General features: G+C 48.9%; 1 protein-coding gene across 2 annotated transcripts in view; it reads right to left on the reverse strand.

Moving 5' to 3' along the window:
- Positions 1–6,269: 6,269 nt before the first annotated feature.
- The window catches only part of ARID1A (AT-rich interaction domain 1A), a 68,505-nt gene continuing 54,290 nt past the window's right edge, over positions 6,270–20,484 (reverse strand). The window contains exons 9-20 of one of the 2 annotated variants that reach the window (XM_068969388.1): positions 19,799–19,944; positions 19,601–19,710; positions 18,194–18,403; positions 15,364–15,571; positions 14,089–14,221; positions 13,745–13,920; positions 13,267–13,417; positions 13,047–13,178; positions 12,870–12,963; positions 11,508–11,763; positions 11,032–11,162; positions 6,270–9,307 (exon numbers count right to left, since the gene is read on the reverse strand). In XM_068969388.1, the coding sequence (XP_068825489.1) occupies positions 7,577–9,307; positions 11,032–11,162; positions 11,508–11,763; positions 12,870–12,963; positions 13,047–13,178; positions 13,267–13,417; positions 13,745–13,920; positions 14,089–14,221; positions 15,364–15,571; positions 18,194–18,403; positions 19,601–19,710; positions 19,799–19,944 (3,478 nt within the window). In that variant the 3' untranslated portion in view covers positions 6,270–7,576. Of the gene's footprint in view, positions 9,308–11,031; positions 11,163–11,507; positions 12,400–12,869; positions 12,964–13,046; positions 13,179–13,266; positions 13,418–13,744; positions 13,921–14,088; positions 14,222–15,363; positions 15,572–18,193; positions 18,404–19,600; positions 19,711–19,798; positions 19,945–20,484 lie in introns of both variants that reach the window. The other variant, XM_068969387.1, reaches the window with a different exon arrangement.

The raw sequence follows: 20,484 nt of genomic DNA on the forward strand, positions 1-20,484 counted from the left end.
CGCAGCGGCCATGTTGACTCCGGGAGAGCGGGGCGGGGGCGGTATAGCCCCGCGACTCAGCGCCCCTCTGCCTTGACCCCTGCCAGCCCTGGTGACACCTGAGGAGTCCCCGCTCCGCCAGCCCCTTCCCCCGCCTTCAGTTAGTCCTCCAGGGCTGCTGTCTCAGCGTCAGTGCTCTTGGCCCAGTTCGAACCACCCCTCAAACATCCATAAGTTCCCTTGAGGGCCGAGGCCCTCGGAGTCGGGGGCTGCCCTGCGGCCCCTTCACGGAAGCCAGAGCCGCATTTTCCCTGCTGTCAGGCAAGAACAGCTCAGCACAGGGCCTGGCACACAATAGCTGTAGTTTGAGTAGAAAGAAAAGCCTTCTTGGGGTTTCTGTGGCCAGCAGCGGCACCCCGCGTCTTGGGTGTGAAGAAAGTGGGGGTTCCCCCTGACTTTCCCCTCCTCCGGCTACTAGGGACCTTCTGTCCTGCCTCAATCCTCAGCCCCAAGTCAGGTGGCTAATGAGGGTGGTGAAGGAAACTTAAGAGAACGCCCCCCACGACTCCTTTCTCCTTCACTGAAGCCGTTTTTCTCGTAGGAAGTGGGGCCAAAAAAGAAGCTAACAACAAAACCGTCTGTTAGGGAGGAGCGGCCAGTTGGTACCCCTGTAACGGAAACTGTTAGAACAACTTTGCACCCTCTTTAGAGGAAATAGATAATAAATCCTTCTCCGTTGGTGGATTTCTCGTTTCTCAGGATTCCAGAGCCCTTTGTGGTTTCAGTTATCTGCCCTCCAAACGAAGCTAGGGTCTGGGTTAGCCTCTGGCCACAGCCCTGGCTGAGGGAGGGGTTTATCTTCCGCCACAGCTACTCCTGTGGGTGGGAACAAAAGAGGTGGTTGCTATCTCTCCAGGCAAAGAGAGGCAGCTCACAACACTTCTGTGGGGGCCAGCGACTGTATCTTTGGATTCTTTATAGCTCATTTCAGGCTCTGAGACCTAAATTGCCCTCAGATATTTGTTGTGTGTAAGGTGGATCCATCACGTTGTAGTGGTGGAGTGCTGGAGACGGGGGGGGGTGGGGGGGGGTGGGGGGGTGGGGGGGTGGGGGGGGTGGGGGGGGTAGGGGGGGGGTGGGGGGGGGTAGGGGGGGTGGGAGGGGGAATGGAGCTTAGAACCCTAGGTTTCTCATTGACACACCCTTGTTCTCGGCTCCAGAGGCATGTGAGTGAGTCGGCAAAGCTGTGGGTTACACTCGTGACTGGGGCCTAAGGTTGTTGCTTGAATCTCTAGAAGTCTTTGAGGCTCCAAGCAGTACTGTGTCTGCAAGGACAAAACTGAGAAATCAACTATCCTTCCTTTCTGAATTCACAATAGAAAAAGACATGCATTGTTAAGATTCCCTCTGTTCACACACCAAATTCTCTCAAAAATCTACTTGTGAAAAGGAGAGGCGTCTATTGTGACAATTCAGAATGTTGTTTTTAAAGCTCAACTGTCACCCTTCAGAGGTAGAACTTTGTCCAGCTCCTCAGCTCTACTTTCTTGCAATTTCTCCTTCCCTTCCTTCTCTACTACCCACCCCCCTCCTCTTCCGCTCTGTTTCCTGTTTCATTTTCTGGCTCCTGCTCCGACTGGAAAACAAGGAGGCTGAATCTTGTGCTCACAAGGCTCTGGCTTGTCAGAATGGAGGAAGCCTTAGGTGGGATGGGAGGGGTTCTGGGCCTCCAGGGCTGTGAGTAAGTAGTGGAGGAGGCAGCTCTCTCTAGTCTGCTGTTAGTCTGCTGCTAAAATGGAGCCTGCAGCCACACACAGGGAGCCAGCTGAGCGGCCAGCGCTGTGGGAGAGCCCGGAAGACAGAGCCTTACCCCAGGGCTCCCAAAAGATTCTACACTACTCAGCCACTTCCCTAAAGAAGTAAATATGCCACACCACCAAGAAACGGTTTCATAATACAGATCTCTGACTAAAACAATGTAAGCAGCACACCACTGTTTCTAGAATCCTAGAATGTAAGAAAGTTAGAACATTTCTCTTTCTTGAACTTGCCTGGCTATGCTCTTGCTGTTTCCTCTGCTTGAAATGCTTCACTGCCGACTGGCTGCCCTTTGGCCAACCCACTTCAGGTCTCAGCTGAAAAGCCACCTCCTTGGAGAAGCTTTCTCTGTCTACCTCACCACAATCACCACCCTGTACTTCCCACCACCCTAATTCTGCTCTCTTTATGGCATTTATGATCACCTGGTTGTCCTGTCCATGAATTAAGTATTTGTTTCATTGTCTTGTTTTCCTCTTAGGAATGTAAGTGCTATGGGGGGGAAGGGGGCCTTGTTCACCAAGGTGTTTCCAGCACTTAGTACCTTGTATATTGTGTGTTCTCAGTAAGGATCTAGTGAATACATCTGTTTGTTTAACCTGCACTTTATGGATGAGGAAACTGAGGCTCGGGTGAAAGTGAACAGTTCTGAAGTTACACAGCTAGTGGCAGAGGTGGGATTTGAATTAAAAACCTCCCCCTTTTTTTTTTTAACCACCCCACGCTATTTTCAATCTTTCTCAGGTTTACCTCTTTCTCTCTCTTCCTTTTTTCACTCAACTATGGGTCTTTATGGGCTATATTGAAAATTCTACATAGGGCACACCAAGTCTTAACAGCGCCTACCTACTATTTCCTTCATTAAATTCCAATTTTACCTTTTGATTAACTCAACAAAATAGGACTACTGTGTAATGAGGATGAGAACATAACACTGAACAAGACAGAGTCCTTGTCCTCTTGGAGATGATGGTATCCTTTTAAAATTAATCTTTAAATGAAACAAAGGTGAATTATTTTTAATGATAAATGATACAATTCACAAAGAAGCTAGACATCATAATCCATGATGGTATCGTTTGTTACAAGGATTTTATAGCGCTTGGCACAAATTGCTTGATAAAGTTGGGCTATTAAAACTCCCTGAACAAAAAAGGGAGCAAGTGATTTTCCCATTGACGATGTGAAGGAAGTTTGGTAGTTTCCATAGGATTAGGACCATGGAGTGTCTAGAGACAAAATTACTGAGAGATGGCCAAGGCCATCTCCAAATGTGATGGCAGAGCCAAGCAAGGTAGCTAGAGAAGTAAGTTGTCAGGTTGCTCCAAGGAAGCGTGTGCTCTATGAGAACTACTAAACTTCCTTCAGAGTCGGACAAGACAGAGTACCTGAGAACACAATCCTACGGGAAGGATGGAGTAGCTGATGCTGATCTTGGTTTTGAGGGGATGCCATTATGGGACAAAAGTGACCACACTGGCCTCTGATCTGCCAGCTGTTAGCAGGCAGTGCTAATGCCTGTGAGGACAGGCAGATGTGCCTTACCAGAACTTTATGCTGCTTCTTTTCATGTGGATTCTTTTTGTGGGCATTCATTGGGAGTTTTCAAGGATGCTGGATGATGCTAAAATCCATCTTGAAACTAGGGGTGGCACCACCGGAAGCATCCTTTTTGTCCTTGCCATATGTATCACTTGAGGATGCCCATCCACCCTGCGACAGAGACCCCACCCTCCTGTCAGTTTCCGCAGTCAAATGCTGATCCTTTAAAGGCCATGGATACTAGATATTTTCCACCCTTTCTTTGGTGTTTGCCTTTCAGTAGTTAGAAAGCCTTGACCCCACAGAGAGGCCTAGTGGGAAGGTCCTTAGCCACTTGGGGGTGGTAGTGGCTGCAGGGCAAAAGAGCCAATGAGGTTGAGAGTATTGTTTAGGCTGGACTTGGCAGCTCTCCAGTTATGAAAGAAGGTTAAGGTCATTTGGGGGGTGGGGAGGGAGGAGCCTGGGAAAAGAACTGCTGGCCACACCCCTGGGTTCTCCACTGGCTAGGTTCTATTTACTTCTCCAAAGCAAATTACTCACAGCTCAGTGGCCAGCAGTTCTTTCTGCATGTGGTAACTCCAGTCAGAAACTGGAGACCAGGCTAGGCTCCTCCTGCATTGCAGGAGAGCAGATGAAAGGAACCCAGGAAACCAAACTCCTAGGTAATGTTCCACACATAGCCCAGAAATGCACTTTCTTGACTAGAAACTGGAGTTTCAGAGGGCCAGAGCAAAAATACCCATTAGCAGTATTACTTGCCAAAATATAGATATGAAAAGTTTGCCATTTAGTTTTTTTCCCCCCAAGAGTTCTAGTAAGGCAGCTTAGTTGACAAACATTAGCCAGTTGTCTCTATTTCCCCCTCTCTCAATGGAGAAATATACAAACTATTCATTCCTGTCCCTGACCCAAATATTAACAACCACACTTAGTTTGACAAACACTTGATTGAAATCAATGGAACAATTTTACCTCATGTTAAACACAACAAGAACCAAATCTTGCTTGCTGTGCTCCACAACTAGATCCAGTTACTCCTGGTTGTCCTCCAAGCCAGGAAGGAGGTGGAGTGTGTATTAAGAACATGGGCCTTGGAGTCATGGTCCTTTGTGTATGAGCTCAAAGAAGCTCCTTTTCTCAACTGTAAAATGGGAGCCAGAATACTTACCTCACAGGCACAGAACTGTTGGGGAATTATTTGCAGTACTATGTTTGGTACACAAGTAGATACTCAATAGAAAGCTGTTGTTTCAAGTTTCACTTTAAATGTCCATGATAATAGCATTTTCTGTTACTGCGTTTGGTTTCTCCATTGTGTCCCTAAGGAAGTCATGAAGGGAAAAACTATATATTGCAACATTAACCTTATAAAAGTAACTGTGTCTGGCCAACATCTACCATTTCATTGAACGACTCCTTAGTAAGTGGCTACAATGTGCCAGGCTGTTCTGTAGGACAGGAACATAGAAATGAACTAAATAAACTCCCTGTCCTCAGAGAACTTACATTAATTACAGTGGAAGACAGTAGGTAAGTACAATATACAAGTATGATGGTAACAAGTGCCATAAAGAAAAATCCAGCAGAGAAATGAGGCAGGGGAACAGGTTGCTTTTTTTTCCCCCCTTTTTTGGGGTCATATCACATGGCATGTGGAACTTTCCCAACCAGGGATGGAAACCCATACCCCTTGCAGTGGAAGCAGAATCTTCACCACTGGAACACCAAGAATGTCCCAAATTACTATTTTAAATAAGGTAGCCAGGGAAAGACTCACTGAGACAATATTTGAACAAAGACCCAAAAGAGATGAGGACTTTAGCTATACAGTTATCTGGCAAAACAGTGTTCTAGACAGAGGGAACAGTAAGTGCAAAGGTCCCAAGGTGGAAACAACTCTATATATAGTGGAATGTGCAATGGGGAAGACAGAAGAGGAAACCAAAAAGTAACAGCAAGCTAGATAACTGAGGGCCATGTAGGTCATAATAAGGATCTGGACTTTTATTCAGAGTTAAGGCTGAAGCACTGAAAGATTTTGATCTTAGATTTTAATGGGAGCATTCTGGTTGCTGTGTTGAGAATAGGTTCAAACACCAGGCAAAGCAGAAGCAGGGAGGCCAGTTTGGAGGATATTTTAAAAGTTTAAGAAAGACACAATGGTTTCTTGAACTACAGAGATAGTAGCTGGACTGAGGATTATTTTTTGAAGAATACCAACGGATGAAAGGAGTCAAAGATGTCTTTGGCCAAACGATGGAGTTGCCATTTCCTGAGGCTTCTAGGGGAAGACAGGGCTTTTTAGGCATGTTCAGATTGAACTTCCAAGCAGAGATGTCCAGAAGACAGCTGAATGCTCTAATCTGGAATCAGGGAAGAGAGCTAGTCTGGGGAAATATTTCTAAAAAAAACCAAAACAGATACTCTCTTTGCCAACTATTTCCAAAAGGTTTCTTTTTCTGGAGTATCATTACTTTCTTTGGCTACTTGAACCCACTTTATTTCAAAAGGCTAATAAGATTTTTTAGTTTTTCTGGTGGTTCAGTGGTAAAGAATCTGCCTGCCAATGCAGGAGACGCAGGTTTGATTCCCCAGGTCAGGAAGATGCACTGGAAAAGAAAATGGCAACCCACTCCAGTATTCTTGCCTGGGAAATCCTGTGGACAGAGCAGCCTAGTAGGCTACAGAGCTTTCTTAAATTCAGACTTACACTGTGGAAGGTCAAGTGGAATATGGTACAGAAATGACAGGGGCCAGGATGTCACCATTTAGGGAGAGAGCATACATACCAAGGGAGATTTGCAAGAACAAGATGGGTTCCCCCAAGCCCCCCAAAGGTTAAGATTTTAAACAGTTTGAAAATAAAAAGCCTCACAAACGTCTTACCAAGATTTAATGTACATTTATTCTTAACACGTGGAACATATAGTATAAAGATTTCATACTGAATAAATGATATTCATTAAGCCAAAAAAGGAAAAAAGGAGGAATTTACATCAAGTTTTAGCTACATTGTTTGAAATACAAATATGCAGATTTTATCACTGAAAAAATCTCAATTGTGTTTCTTCATCAGGAACTTCAACTGAACCTAGAACTTTTTCACACCTCGATTAGAAAGAAAACAAAAACAAAAACAAAAACCCAGAAAAAAATAAACTATAAGTTGATTGGCTGCTGAGACAGCAAGGACTTTTTACAGAGACCTGTACAGCATCGCACCAAGAGGGGCGATGTCTGGCAAGAGATTAAATAGCTGTGTCTCGCTTTGTGCAGGTCACCAACTCGTTAACTCGTCATACTATAAAGGGGTACCTGGGAGGGGGACCAAACTGTGGGGATCCAAGGGTATGTGCAATGTACAACGTCATATATATACACACGTGGCAGCGCAGCCGCTGCAGCTAAAGGTTAAAACCAGTTCTAAGAGGTGATCTCAGGGTTATTCATACAATCAAGGAGGAGAGAAAGAGGTCAGGGTGTTGTAGGTTCACACATGATACTTTGGGGGAAAAGCCTTTTTTTTTTTTCTCCTCAACGTTTAACTAAAAACATTTTTAAAAACTACAGCTTGCTGCTGACCCAGCGTTTTCTCTTGTTTCCATGTGAGACATTATTATTACAGTATGCTTACAGTATCAGGTGTACAGTACAGTACATGAAAGGGTCTACACTCTACTGCACAGGCCTCTCCAGTGAACAGGGTCTGTCCACAACTGCGAACTTCTCGGTTCCTGCAAGATGGTGAATGTACAACAATAAACCACACACAGTTCAGCAGTCACCTTTTTTGTCCTTCAGGGTTTTTTTTTGTACTTTTTTTTTCCTTTTTTTTTTTTTAACCATTAAAAACAGTTATGAAATGTGGCATCCCCTTGATGCAAGGACCGGGAAAGCCATTTTTTATTTTATTTTTTTTCCCCAAACTCACTGTAAACAACAGTAACTTTGGTTAAAATAAAAAAAGTCTTCTATGTAGGCAGAGCTTTGTCTTTTCAAATAGGGCAGGGTCCTGAGGGGAGTAAAGTGAGGACAGGGAATAGAAAGGTGAGGGTGAAGAAGGGACGAGAAGGGGGAGGAAAGAGGAAATAGGAGAGACTTCTTTTCCCGGGGAGAAGCTGGACAGCACAGGGTAAACTGGATTCTGAGGTGGTTTTGCATAAATAAAGGGCAACAGTCAGTTTCTAAGTTCTCCACACACGCACACACACACGGGGAGGGAGGTGTCCCACGGCTGTCATGACTGGCCAATCAAAAACAGTACATCACAAATGACTTGTGAAACCAATGAGTTCATCAACGGTGACACCGAGATGTCCAACAGCCGTGACTCATACAGCGTGAACTCCGAGTGGTTCTCGTCCACCTTGGCCAGGGCCAGCAGCGCACGGGCAGCCCGTCGCATCATGTCCACACTAGTTGGCTCAAAGGGCGGGTTCTGCATGTGGAGCAGGCTAGCCTGGCTCTGCTGGAACTGTGTGGCCGCAAGGCTGTCCTCCAGGAAGCCCAGGAGGTTGCCGATGCTGCCCTTCTGCACTGCGATGGCACGGGCTGCCAGGCTGTCGCCCTGTGCCAGGTTGGCCAGCAGGACTACAGCCATCTCCCGGCACACTGGGTTCTTTCGGTCACTGAGGAAGCGCACCATGGTGCTATACAACTTCTCCAGGCGGCTGAAAGGGGGCGTGGCCAGGATCAGGTCCACATTGTTGTCCTGGATGCTGAGTTTGCTGAGGGTTTCCAAGACCAGTCTCTGGGGGGAAAGGACGGCGTTGGGGCCCAGGGTGGAGAAGGGGTCCTGGGCTTCAGCTGAAGGGCAGACTGCCCAGTGTAGGAGTCCGTCCAGGACAGGCAGGCAAATGCTCTCGGGGTATGGGGAGAGGTCCAACTGCCCCGAGATGTTGGCGAGCGTGACCAAGGTGTTTTCCCGAAGCATCTCCAAGCAGTCCCACCACCACTCCACTTTGTTGCAGCTCACCCCTTGGTCCTGCTCCTCCTCCTTCTCATAAGTTAGTGGTGCCTGCTTCCGTTCTGGGTGCTTGTGGTGCAGAAGGATCAGCTTGCCCAGGATCAGCAGCAGCCCCGGGTGTTTGGACATCTCAAAGTCGTTGCCTGGCACAAATGACAGGCTTCGGATGGTGTTGGAGACACAGATGCAGCGTTTGGCAAGGGAATCCTGCCAGTCCAGAAGGGTACACAGTGGGGTCTCATCTTTACTGTGGGGTTCATCCTCTAGGATCTTGATGTTCCGATGGCTCTGCGCTGGGCTGATGCCGAATGGAAACTTACTGCTTTCCTTCGTGGCCTCTACACTTTTAGCTCCCTCCTCGGTCAGTGTGCTAGACCTCGTGGACAACATGTCATCCATAGTGGCCGTGATCCGTTTTTCTGGAGGGCCATCAGGCGGGGGGCCCTCCTGCTCTGTTGTCCCTGGTGTGCCCTCTACTGCTGTGACATACTTCCGAGGGACTGGTAGGCAGGGCACGTGAGGCCGGGAAGGCAGCAGCTCTGTCTTGCTCTCAAAGTGGGTCTGGATATGCTCAGTGGTGTCGCCCCCACCAATCCGCCAGTGCAGCAGGCCGCTGTCAAACTCCTGCACGCGCCCAAGCTTATCTGAGCAGTCCACCACAAACGGGTCATTCTTCTGCACGATCTTTACTGGAAGCTTGTCAAACTTACTAATCAGTTTCTCCTCACTATTCTCTGAGGCTGCTTTGTCCTTGCCCGAAAAGGCCATCTCCTCATCATTTTCAATTACTTCCTCCTCTTCCTCCTCCTCTAGTTTGGGACCTAGCAGGTCTTCCTCCTCCTCCCCCTCCACAGGGGCTGGACTAGACGCTTTGCTGAATCTCCCAGGGTCCAATAGTGTTCTCTGTCCTGGGTCACCCACCTCGTACTCCTTTAAAATGCCAAAGATCTCAATCAGGCAACGTCGGAAATATTCCACAAGGAGTTCGAGCAACCCTGGGAGCTAAAAGAGAAAGAATAGGAACTAAATTAAGGGAGAAAAGTGGCCAAGAAGAGAATCCTTGACTTGAGAGGCCTGCCAAGGTCTTCTCTCTAACCTCTTCCCTTCCAGATCACACATCTGTATCACTGGGAGAGTCAGGGTTCTTTCCCAAAGGCCGTTCACAAAGCAAGTCATTGATTTCTCCTCTGCCTAGCACAAAGTTCTTCCTTCAGCCCAATCTTCACAGAAGCCTGCATCTGCAGATGGACATGCTGACCAGCAACTCTGTACCTCACCTACCAGGGCCACCCACCTCCCCACCTCGCCTTTCTCAACCAACTCCTGCTTTTCTTCACCAGGCCGTTCCCTACCCACTGAGTCACTGGCATTGTCCCTCTAGGAGGCCACTCTACATTCCAGTGCAAGTGAAGCCCAAGGCTAGGCATGCTGGGATGATGCCTTCCAACACAAGGCAGGCTGGACACATGTTTGTCTACTCTTCCCCAAGCTCCCCAACTTTCCAGGAGGCTGGACCTCTGTGCATCACGTAACACAGTAAATGGGATGAGGCTTATGCTCTCTAAACACTGCTCCAAGCTGGTACAACTTTCCAGCTTAGATCCTGTACAGGCTATTTCCTACCCCTAACAGAAAACATTAATCCAGTCAGATTAATCTCTGGCTGAAGAGTATAACTGAAAGGAAAAAATAGGGCTTTAGATTTAAAAAGGGGTCCAGGTTCGAATTCTGGCTTTTCCAGGAACTATCTGTATGATTTAAAATACGGAGCTGTAGCTTTCCCATCTTTCCACTGAAAATGATGCAAATTCCTAAATTTCATAGCATTGTTCTGAGGTTTAAATGCAATATGTCAAGTGCCTGGCTTATGGAAATTGCTCGATCAATATTTGTTCCTTTCTTTCTCATGGGAACCAGGCTTTGGATTCAGAAAGACTGCTAACAGCTGTGTGAACCTGGGCAAAAATAAGACTCTGAGCCTATTTACTCATCTCTAAGCAGCCACACCTGCTCAGATGGCTACAGTGAAGATGACACAAAAGAAAACACGAAAGACCTAGCATGAAGTGAGGGCACGGTAAATGGAACTATTAATAACATTGCCCCACTAGTCAATTCCTTGACAGATGAGCTGGGAGGTACTGAGGATGATCAAAAGACAGTAGGATGGTGCAGAAGAACCTCTTCCTAGCTGAGAAAACTCCAGCTACATGTCTCTGGAGAGAAGGTTTGGAATTTGGAAAGCCACCTCTGTGTTAACCTCTCCCACTGCCCCACAATGTACATTTCTTCACACTTTTCATTCTACATCTTAGGAAAAATGATTGTCAATAAAGACTTCATCTATTCAGCATGGGTGAAGAAAGAAAGGGAAAATAAAGAAACTGCTCTGCTCACGGACAGAGACCACAGGTTCATGGATAGAGACCCCGGGTTCTTTTTGGTCTAGACAATATGCTGTCCTCATTGGCATCAGCAGAATCTGCCCTTCTTACCAACACCAAGAAGTTTCTCCCAAATTCCCTTTGAAGTCAGTCCTGATCGACTAACACAAGTTATCAGGCCTATGGCCAGTGGCAAAGTATTGGCACAGAAGGTATCAAAACAACAAGTGAAATAAAGGCAACCATGTTGGCCAGGGAGGGTGTAATTCCCTGGTCACTTAGCACCATCTACTTTAAGAAGATCCCAGGCCCTCCCGGTGTTCCTCCAGCACCTGGACTCACCTGACTGAGGCTGAAAGTCATGATGCTGTTGTCATCGTACAGCAGGATGTTAATGGTGTCTAATGCCCACGTGCTCTCTGCCAGCAGCCCAGACTTGAGGGACATCATTACCCGCCATGCCTCCGGGGTTCCTGAAATAAACCTCCACGTCGTCCATCCACCACGCCCAGGTTGGCAGGAGGCCCCCCACCCCAGAGCTGGCTCATTAGTCAGGCTACTCTGAAGAGAACACATGGTGAGAGGCACTTCCCATCTGCCCCTCGTGGCTTCTAGGCTCGCTTAGGACATCACTGCGTGGCAATTCCTTTAGTAAAGCCTGACATCGGCTGATTTCTTCCTTACTCAAAGTTCTTTGGCTCTATTTTAGTCAACACTGGACCAGATTTTAACTCATCCAGAACATCAGGATGGAGAGAGAACACTGAACCAGATGTAAAGAGGCAGATTAAGCAACCCAATCAAGGAGGTCTCCTTACCAATGTCTTTCATTGTGAGCCGCCTCCTCTGCTTCAACACAGGCTGTGTGGCTTCAACAGAGCCAGGTGGGAAGGTGATGTCCCGCCGAATCATAGGGGGCTGCACAGGAGCAGGTGCTATGTGCGAGGCGGGTACTGGGGGCCCTGCCTTCTGCATCTTCATCCCAGAGTGCAGGAATGGAGACTTGCTTGGAGAGGTGCGGTTCTCCATTGGCCGGGGCAGGGGAGCGGGGCTGGATACCTGAGGAATGTGATTCTGCATGCTTGGTGGGGGCTGGTAGTTGGCTGGAGGGGGCCTTGTCATGGGGGGCACGGGGGCAGAAGGACCATAGGGGGGCTGGCGTGTGCCATGGGAAGGCCACGGGCCTTCATGGTTGGCCCTCTGATCCGTGTGCAGCATTTCATCTGTTCGGTTCACGCCATGATAGGCGGGGCCTTGCGGGGCCGAGCCCGTGCTCTGCCTGTTGGCGTAGTTGTAGGTCATGTCATTGCGCCCCTGCCACATGGTGCCTTGCTGGGCAACCTCAGCCGATGCCTGTATGGGGCCGCCCATCATCTGTGGTGGCATGTTCTGCTGGGCATTGGAGCCAGGGGGTGCTGAGACACGGTCCCGGCCAAACTGGAATGGAAACTGGTTCTGGGGGCCGCCTGCTGGTCGGCGCTCAGTAGCAGCGGCGGCAGTGGCAGGATAGGCGTTTCCGTACTGGTTGTACACATCCTGCTGAGGGGGAGGCTGAGCAGATTGCTGCTGGTTGGCAGGTGGGGGCTGGGCGGGGGGCAGCTGCTGCTGCTGGGGCTGCCCCTGCCCCGCGCTGTACGGCACGCTGTACATCTCCCCTTCGTGCCGCTTGGCAGGAGGGCCGTAGGTGCCATCCATCGGCCGCTTGTAATTCTAAGACGGGGACAGAAGCAGAGAGAAAGTTAACACTGCATTCAGGGACGCAAGACCACAGCTGCTAAGGTGAGACACCAGACACGTGCTGGGCTTACTTCTGGCCCTCTAGGAGAGGGGACACAGACTCCACGGGAACAAAGGAGTCACCTTTACGGAGTTAATCTTTTGAAGCTCCTTCTGAAAGCAAGAATCATTCTCTATTCCCTCTGGCTTTCCCTTGCTCTAAGCAGAAAAATGTAGAAAGGTTCAAAAATCAAAATACAAAATACCCTAACCCTCGTGGAGCACTGGAGATGGGCCTGGGCCCCAAACAGGGGAAGAAGAGACTGAAGGCTTGGCTCTTCACACAAAACTGGCTGTCGGGGTGGGAGAAGAACGCCAAGGAATCTAAAGGGACTCCTCAACTCGGCCTGCTGACAAGGCTCCTGGGGGAACCTGTGGGTCAGCCCACCCACTGCCCTCCTCACCTGCTGCTGCTGATACACTGTGGTCTGCTGGCTGGGGAAGGGGCTGCCGGAAGGGGTGCCTTGAGCGGAGAACTGATTGCCATAGGAATCATGTCTGTGGGCAGGAGAGAAGTGGACGATCAGGGTGGGAGTGGGGAAGCCTGAATCACAGCAGCGTGGCGACCAGGCTTTACTCACCGCTGCTGCTGCTGCTGCTGCGGCGGGTAACGGCTGGGAGAATACATCCCCGAGTCTGGGTTGGAAGGCATGAGATTCGGCTGCGGGGCCCCAGTGCCCATGTTTCCCTCGGGTCCTATGCCAGGCTCCGTCCTAAACAAAATCGGAAGAGCAGGTTGAGTCCATGATAGCTGTGGGGTGTTGGGGGTGGGACGGGGTGGGGGTAGGGGGACATGCTTACCTCACTCTGTCATAAGGACCTCCATAGGGATAGTGCTGTCGCGGTCCCATTGCCACATTTCCCAGCCCAGGGCCGGCAGCTCGACTGTAGGGGTCCCCCATCCCGCCATTGGGGCCCTGACCTGAGGACATGAAGGGATCGTTCCCCGGAGCTGAGAGTAAAAGGGAAGGCAGTAAGTAAACTGGTGGGTCAGCAGGCCAAGCAACCTCTGCCTCGCCTGCCTCAAAGACCCAGACCCTCTTCAGAGCTCAGGTTTGTTCCAACTGTTTTCCTGACCGGTTTGAAACAGAGATCTAGAAAGGCCCAAACTAGCAAAGAACACGTACTTGTAAAGGATGATGTGTGAGCCCAGGGAGAAGACGACAAGAAAGGAGGATGAAGGGGATGGCGTGACGAGCAACAAGAACCTTAAGCCACTCCAACGCCCCCGTGCCCTGGCCCTGCCCTCAATGACAGAAGGCCAACAGCAGTCGGTCACCTTTCCTCATGCTGCCGTAAGGATCCTTATTTGGCTCATAGGACATGCGCCCCATCATGTCGGAGGTATTCATACTGGGTTGGTACCCAGGGTTTGGAGTCATGGAATTCCGCTTCTGGAATGTGGGGTCACTTCCATCAGGAAAGGCATCCTGGATCCCGACCGAATTGCTCCTACTCAAGAGTGAAGGGAGCCAATTAGACCCTAAATAAAGCAATTCCTCCAATAACGCAGGTCACATGGGAGTCACTGGTTGGAGAAGCAGGGTCACACCCTGGGTTGCACAGGACCTCGTGCACCCTGTCCAGGCCCCCCAGGCCGCCTGGCCCTGCTCCTGGCCTTACCTCATGCCTGGTAAGGGGGGGATCTGGCTGTGCGGTGTGGATGCTGGAGTTGGTGGCTTCAGGTCTCCTCCTTCTGCCATGGAGCTGCTGGTTGACTGAGGTGTCTGTGGCCCCTGCATCGACCCTGATCCCGCTGTGGACAATGATACAGGATGAGCAGGAAAACTCTCGTAGAAACACACAAACGCCCTAGGATCTCTTTGAAGAGGAACACTAAAAAGGCTAGAACTAGGGTTCTTTAAAACCTAAATCACCCTTCTCAGCAGGAGATCTGCAAGGCCAGTAAAAAAAGAAGGGAATTTCAGGGCTCCATCTCTTCTCGCTGCTGTTCACGTTTGGAGACCATTAGCATGCTGGTGATGACGTGAGTCTCTGTCAAGATTCCCAACTCCTTTTCTTTACTTTCCCAAGGACCCTGTCTAACCTGTTATACCTTGTAATGCTGGTACTCAAGCTGCCAGGGCCCTAAGAGGCCCAGGAAAGCTGGGTTGGCGAGGTTCCCTCTTACCCCAAACCTGCAGAGCACTGTAGGAACCTACAAGCATCTAACCCAATGTCACCAGCAGTTCGAATGTTCCCTGAAGCTGATGAGCACAGTGCCAGTAATTAACGCTTCGATTAGTTACCATTCTCAGCAGCAGATACCCCGCGGCTTGGGCCTCCCCAGCTGATGAGTCATCTCAGGCACTGCTTACACCCTCGGAGGTCAACCCCAGGGCACATGTGTTCACACCCACCTTATAGGAGCCCTGGCCTTCCTCCCTCACCATGCCTGTCCAGGCCCCATCCTCCTCTCAGAAAGGAGGGTGGGCAGAGGCGCTCCCGGCAGAGTGCTCCATTCATATTCCCGCCCCACGCCCTCCTTCCCATTTCCTTCCCATTCACTGCCATCTCAACTCCCTGGGGAATTCAGGGCTCTAGTCTGAGCAGCATTCTAAGGCGCTGACATCAGTGGGCCAAGGCTCCCAGATGGCCTGCCTCACTGCTATCTGTCAGATTTCCCGACTTGTTCAGTGTCCCTCCCACTCACTAGTTTACAAACATTTGGCAAGGCGCCAGGTGCACAATGAAAATTTAAACTTAAGGGTTGCTGCAAACTACCTCCCAAGGGAGGTGCCACTGCCCACTCTTCAGCCTGCCAACCTGTTATGCTCAGTCATAGGACAGGACAGAGCACACATCCCTGGCGGTGGCCACTGGTGAATGAGGAGCCTAGGCCCTGGAATGCTACCCCTGCAGGGTGAGCCTTGGTGAGGCTGCTCACCCCATCCTTACCAGGCGAGGGAGGCTGGATCTTGGGCTGGGACTTCTTGGAATCAGCAGCTGCAAAGATGTCTGGGGGAGGGTCTTCTCCCCGTTCGATCTTGCACTCAAAGGCATAGAGACACTGGATGTACTGTTTTTTCAAGGAGCTGGCAGCACTGCTTGAGGTGCCGACATTGAGGTTGGTCGCAAGTTCCCGCCACTTCTTGTTCTTGTTGACCTGTACAACCAACCACAAGAGTCGGGGTGCATCTTCCATCTGGCCTTCCTACCCATATACCCTGAACCCCATCAGGCGACTGACCAGGTATTCATCTTGTAAAAGCACAGTTCTCAGTTAACCACAGAAGTTACCCTTGCTTGGTGGATAGTACACAGCCAACATGAAATCCATGGCTTCCCTCTACCCTCAGCAGATCACTGCAACTGTCAGACAGCGCTTATTCAAAACAGGGCGAACTCTACATCACTATTAGTCAGAGAGATCAGAATTCAGAAGGTATGTGCTTTGCGTTACACAAGTGTACTGCTGAAAAACGATGTGCAAAGCACCATCAGATCCAAATCATACTTTACATGCACTGATAAAAACTAACATTTTATAAAATGGAGGTGTGTGGCAATATCAACAACCACCCTGCCTGACTTACTGTGTCAAACTGGGGGTTTTCATATCTGATTTTTTTTTCCTCTCAGTGTGGGGCTTCTTGCAAATTTGACATTCTTGTGTCCCTGCTCCCGCATCTCAGTGACGTATGACTGCAAGCCCCTTGCCCTCAGCAGTCACTGTCCTGACTGTCCAGGAGATGCTTCAGGCCCCATGACTTCTTTTTTACCTTCCCAGGGACCAGTCTAGAGCTCTGCTTCCTTTCCTCAGCTTCAGAACACACTGTCTCCCACCCCTACAATTAGTCTGTCTGCTTTAGCCAGGCAGGATTCCTTCTTCACGTAATTGTTTTTTGACTGCGCTGCACAACATGCAGGATCTTAGTTCCCCGACCAGGGCACAACCCCGTGTCCCTTGCAGTGGCAGGATCTAACCACTGGACCACCAGGGAATTCCCCTTGAGGTATTCTTATATTTATTCATCCACCATGTGATAAGCCTGTCTCTCAAGGGCTACAAACACCAACTTTCCAGTCCCAATCCACAGGGAATTCAAATGTTTTGACACCTGCTGATATGGTACCTATGACACCAGAGACAAGAGTGATAAGGAAGCAAAGGAAGGAACAGTTTAGATGGAGGGGAAATGACCAGGAACACTTCCTATAGCAGGCAATGTCTGAGCTGAGACTTGGAAGGCTGGAGGTGGCATTGGTAGGGTATATTCCAGACCCTTTCCCATCTTCATGCCATCAGGGCTAGTCAACTGGAACAGCTCCTCCCTTGACCCAGACCCTGTTAATCCTTCAGAAGAGCTCAGGACTCATCTTTTGCCTTCTTGGAGCCTTCACAAACTAACTCGTAACACCACTCTATCTTCTCTGAACTGTGTTTAGAGTTCAATCACATCACAGCATCTAAAAGGCTGGCAACCTTTTGGAAACTGGAAGTCAGACCCCTGGGCTTTGGGATTCCCTCTATACCTCATTTTAGGTCCGGTGAATCCAGAAGCCCATGCAATAAAACAGTATGCCAAACCTAACCCAATGCCCATTTTCTCTACACGTAGGAGTGCCCTGACTATGAGAACTCAACACCAGGGAGAAGGGCAGCAATGAACCCAGGGTCACCTCAGAAGCCTGCTGGGGCTCTGCTTCCCACGCTGGTTATGTGGCAGTGTGCACGTGTCTTGTTTTATTTTGTTTTCCTTTTGTGAGGGAGGGGAATAAAGCCTGAGGGAGAAGGAATTCATAACTGACTGTTGGTTGGCTTCATTCCAATCATTTTCTCTTCTGCTGGTGACAGCTGTTTTCCTCTTCTGATTTAGAAGATTTGGAGTCCACCCCTTCCCACTATGCATCCCCCTGAGCTCAGCTGCACATTCAGATCCAATAGCAAGCTCCTGGTATGATGACTACAGGGCATACATAGGAAGAAAGTTTGCAAGGCACGATGGGCTGTCTGCCAGGATTGCCTCACCTGTTTGACTCTCGGGCTGAGTATAAAATAAAGATTTAAGCTATCAGGGCAGGCGCAAGGCTCAGGGTGGTATTCAGTTCGGGTTTCCAGTGGAGATTAATCCATTCATTTAAGTCTCCCATACAGAGTAACTAAACACAATTTCCCACCTACTACTTCCTTCATAAACTATTTCTACTTAATAGCTCCTGAAGTCCCATCTCCACTGGGAAGCTTTCTATTCTGGCTTCCCTTGTACCATCCTGCAGACCAATGTACGTGGCACAAATCTTGCTCCAAGTTTCGTTTGATTATTATCTCCAGCTTTCAAGAGTCTAGCAGGATACACACTGTCCCTACATTACAAATAAGAAAAATGAAGGCTCAGAGTGGTTATACTTCTTGATTGATCACTCAGGTTGTAAGTGGCTAAGAAAGAATTCAAAACCAGACCCCTCTCTGAATCTTGCCCTTGTCTCATACTCCAAACTGCCTGCCATGGAATCAGAATGCTCATAGACTTGCCCTGATTTGCAACTCAGGGGGACTCTGGGAACATGTAAAATAATGCTAATACTTCACGCTACCCATGGAGACCTCAGCCTCCTCCTGCGGCCTTGTCTTCTGGAAGGCCTGGGCTCCCTGGCCTGTCAGTATGTGACTCAGAGAGCAGGGGAGGGTGATGTGCCTGTGGGAGGCATGGCACCAGTGAGGCCACTGAGTACCTACAGAAAGGCTTGTTGAAACCACAGGGGGAGCCAAGTGCCAGGCACTCACCTGAGTCAATCCACCAATTTCCTTCACAGACACATAGAGGCGGTACAGGTCCAGAGGTTTCCTACCCACAGCAGGCAGATTTGTCATGCCCATGGCCTTCTCCTCCGTGAAGGCCAGATAACGGTCCACCCACATCTTCCTCTCAGGCTCACCACCCAGCTCATACAACTTGGTGATCTTCTCATTGGTTGTAGTAGAAGAACTGGATTTCTGGAAGGGGCAGGTCAAGATTCATAGGAACTGGTCAGATTCAAAGCCTATGCTAGGGGTCTCAGAAGCCCCTTGATCAGGGCAGTAGTAAAGCTTCTCATTCTGGGGTGGTCACTCACATCTGCCCTGCCTTCACAAAAACCAAAAGGGAGCTAGACCTTCCTGTAAAGAAAGCAAGCTAACCCTGCCTATACATTAGGTATTGAGTGCTGTGCCAGAGGCCTTTACACATTAGGTATCACAAATCATCCTTCTCTTAAAAGGTAAGGCAGCAGGCACCAAGGAGGCCATGCCTAAGATCTCCTAGTGTTTCAGTAGCAGGACTGAGAGTCAAACCCTTGTCCACCTGACATCAGTGTCACTAATACACCCACACCATTACCCAGGAGCCTGGACACGCTTTAACAGACGTTTCAGAGAACTCAAGAAACTCAAAAATATGACCTTGAGACAATAGACTAAAATGAAAAGGAACTTTTCCTCCTCTCAAGAAAGGAAGGGTTCTGCTTGAATGGCTTTGGATGACTATCCAAGACATGAGGATGACTAAAAGGGTCTGGAAGCCAGAGGTGAACGTCCACAAGAGGTGGCAGTTATGCTGTTATTTCCCCTACTTTATAAGGTAGGGAAAATGAGGTATGACGAAGGGCAGAAATATTTTAAATGACTCAAATACTGAGCAGATCCCCAGAATGCCACACAGCCCAACAGAGAGCACACCCAGGACCAACCTGAGAGAGGTCAAGGACCCAAAGCCCACCTGCCTCTTCTCCCCCTTTATGGAACATAGGACACCAACCAATCCTGCTGTTCTGAGTCCAGGAAGGTCCAGGAAGACAACAACCAGTCACCCATGACATACGTCATCTATCAGTGCATAAGGACAGGGGTCACAGTTTCAGAGAGTACAGCGTAGAGAATTCTACTCTGCCAGTCTGGCATTTCCTCCGTATCAGACAGCCATGAGAAAACACTATGTTATTTACATTAGGACCCCTTGGGCTAACTCAAACCTAATTCAATGAACGATTATCCTGGGACCCTTCATGGTTAAGAAGAGGTAACAGCAGCCTTTGCCAAGATTATCTAGTCGGTGTCATATAAAAGGCTGGAGGTCTAATCACCCTCTCTTCTTTTTCCTTCCTATCACTGAAAGGATGGGACAGAAAGTTGAGGAGTCAAGATATAAGCCATTACCTTGGATTTAGATTCCGTCTTGGGTGTCCCATCTGCCTTGTTGTTCATTTTGGAGGCTGGAGTTAACTTGACATCCCCAAGACCCATCATCTCTGGACTGGCTGCCATTCCTACAAAAGGAGAGAAAAGCCCGATGGGTTTGTGACACAAAGACCATTCTGGAAGAAATCCCTGGGGTGAGCAATGCCTATGACTTACCTGCTGAATTGTTGGCCATGGTTCCACCCATGGGATATGGGGGTCCCTGAGGGTTGATCATGCCAGCCATACTATTAATCCCCTGTCCATAGGGAGGTCCAGTTCCCATTATGCCCCCTTGATTCATATTGGGGTAGCCGGGTGGCCTAAGGAAGAAGATGCAGAGTGTGAGAGACAAGAGTTAGAGACACTAAGCTTTCAAATTAGGACTTGAGATAAACAGGGCTGTGTGAGCTAAGATCACCTAGTTAGGCTTACAAGGGAAAGTCTTATGGGTCCCACAAACTACAACCACACCATAGATATTCTTATTTTCTACCACCCACAGAAAGTTCTAAGAGGGTTTAAGCTCCCAAAAGGAAATCATCGCTCAGTTTTAAAGGATGCACTCCTTGAAGAATGGAGTCTTACTGTGTCTCTTAAATACTACTTCCCTTTAAGGCATCTCCAAAGTCAAGCTGTGTTTCCATTTAGGGGCCCTCGCTATGGCAAAAGGCCTAGACTAAATGCTCAGTTTTATTACTCTGTCATGTCACCCCAACCAAACTCGCAACATAGCACCTGGAGGGGCTGTGCATTTTTAACTATGCCTCAAAAAAAAAAAAAAACACCTTAGTTTTATTTATTTTTTTGGCCACACTGCACAGCTTGTGGGATCACAGTTCCCTGACCCGGTATTAAACTTG

Source organism: Capricornis sumatraensis, chromosome 3, assembly GCF_032405125.1.
Source record: "Capricornis sumatraensis isolate serow.1 chromosome 3, serow.2, whole genome shotgun sequence".
Classification (NCBI taxonomy): Eukaryota; Metazoa; Chordata; class Mammalia; order Artiodactyla; family Bovidae; genus Capricornis; species Capricornis sumatraensis.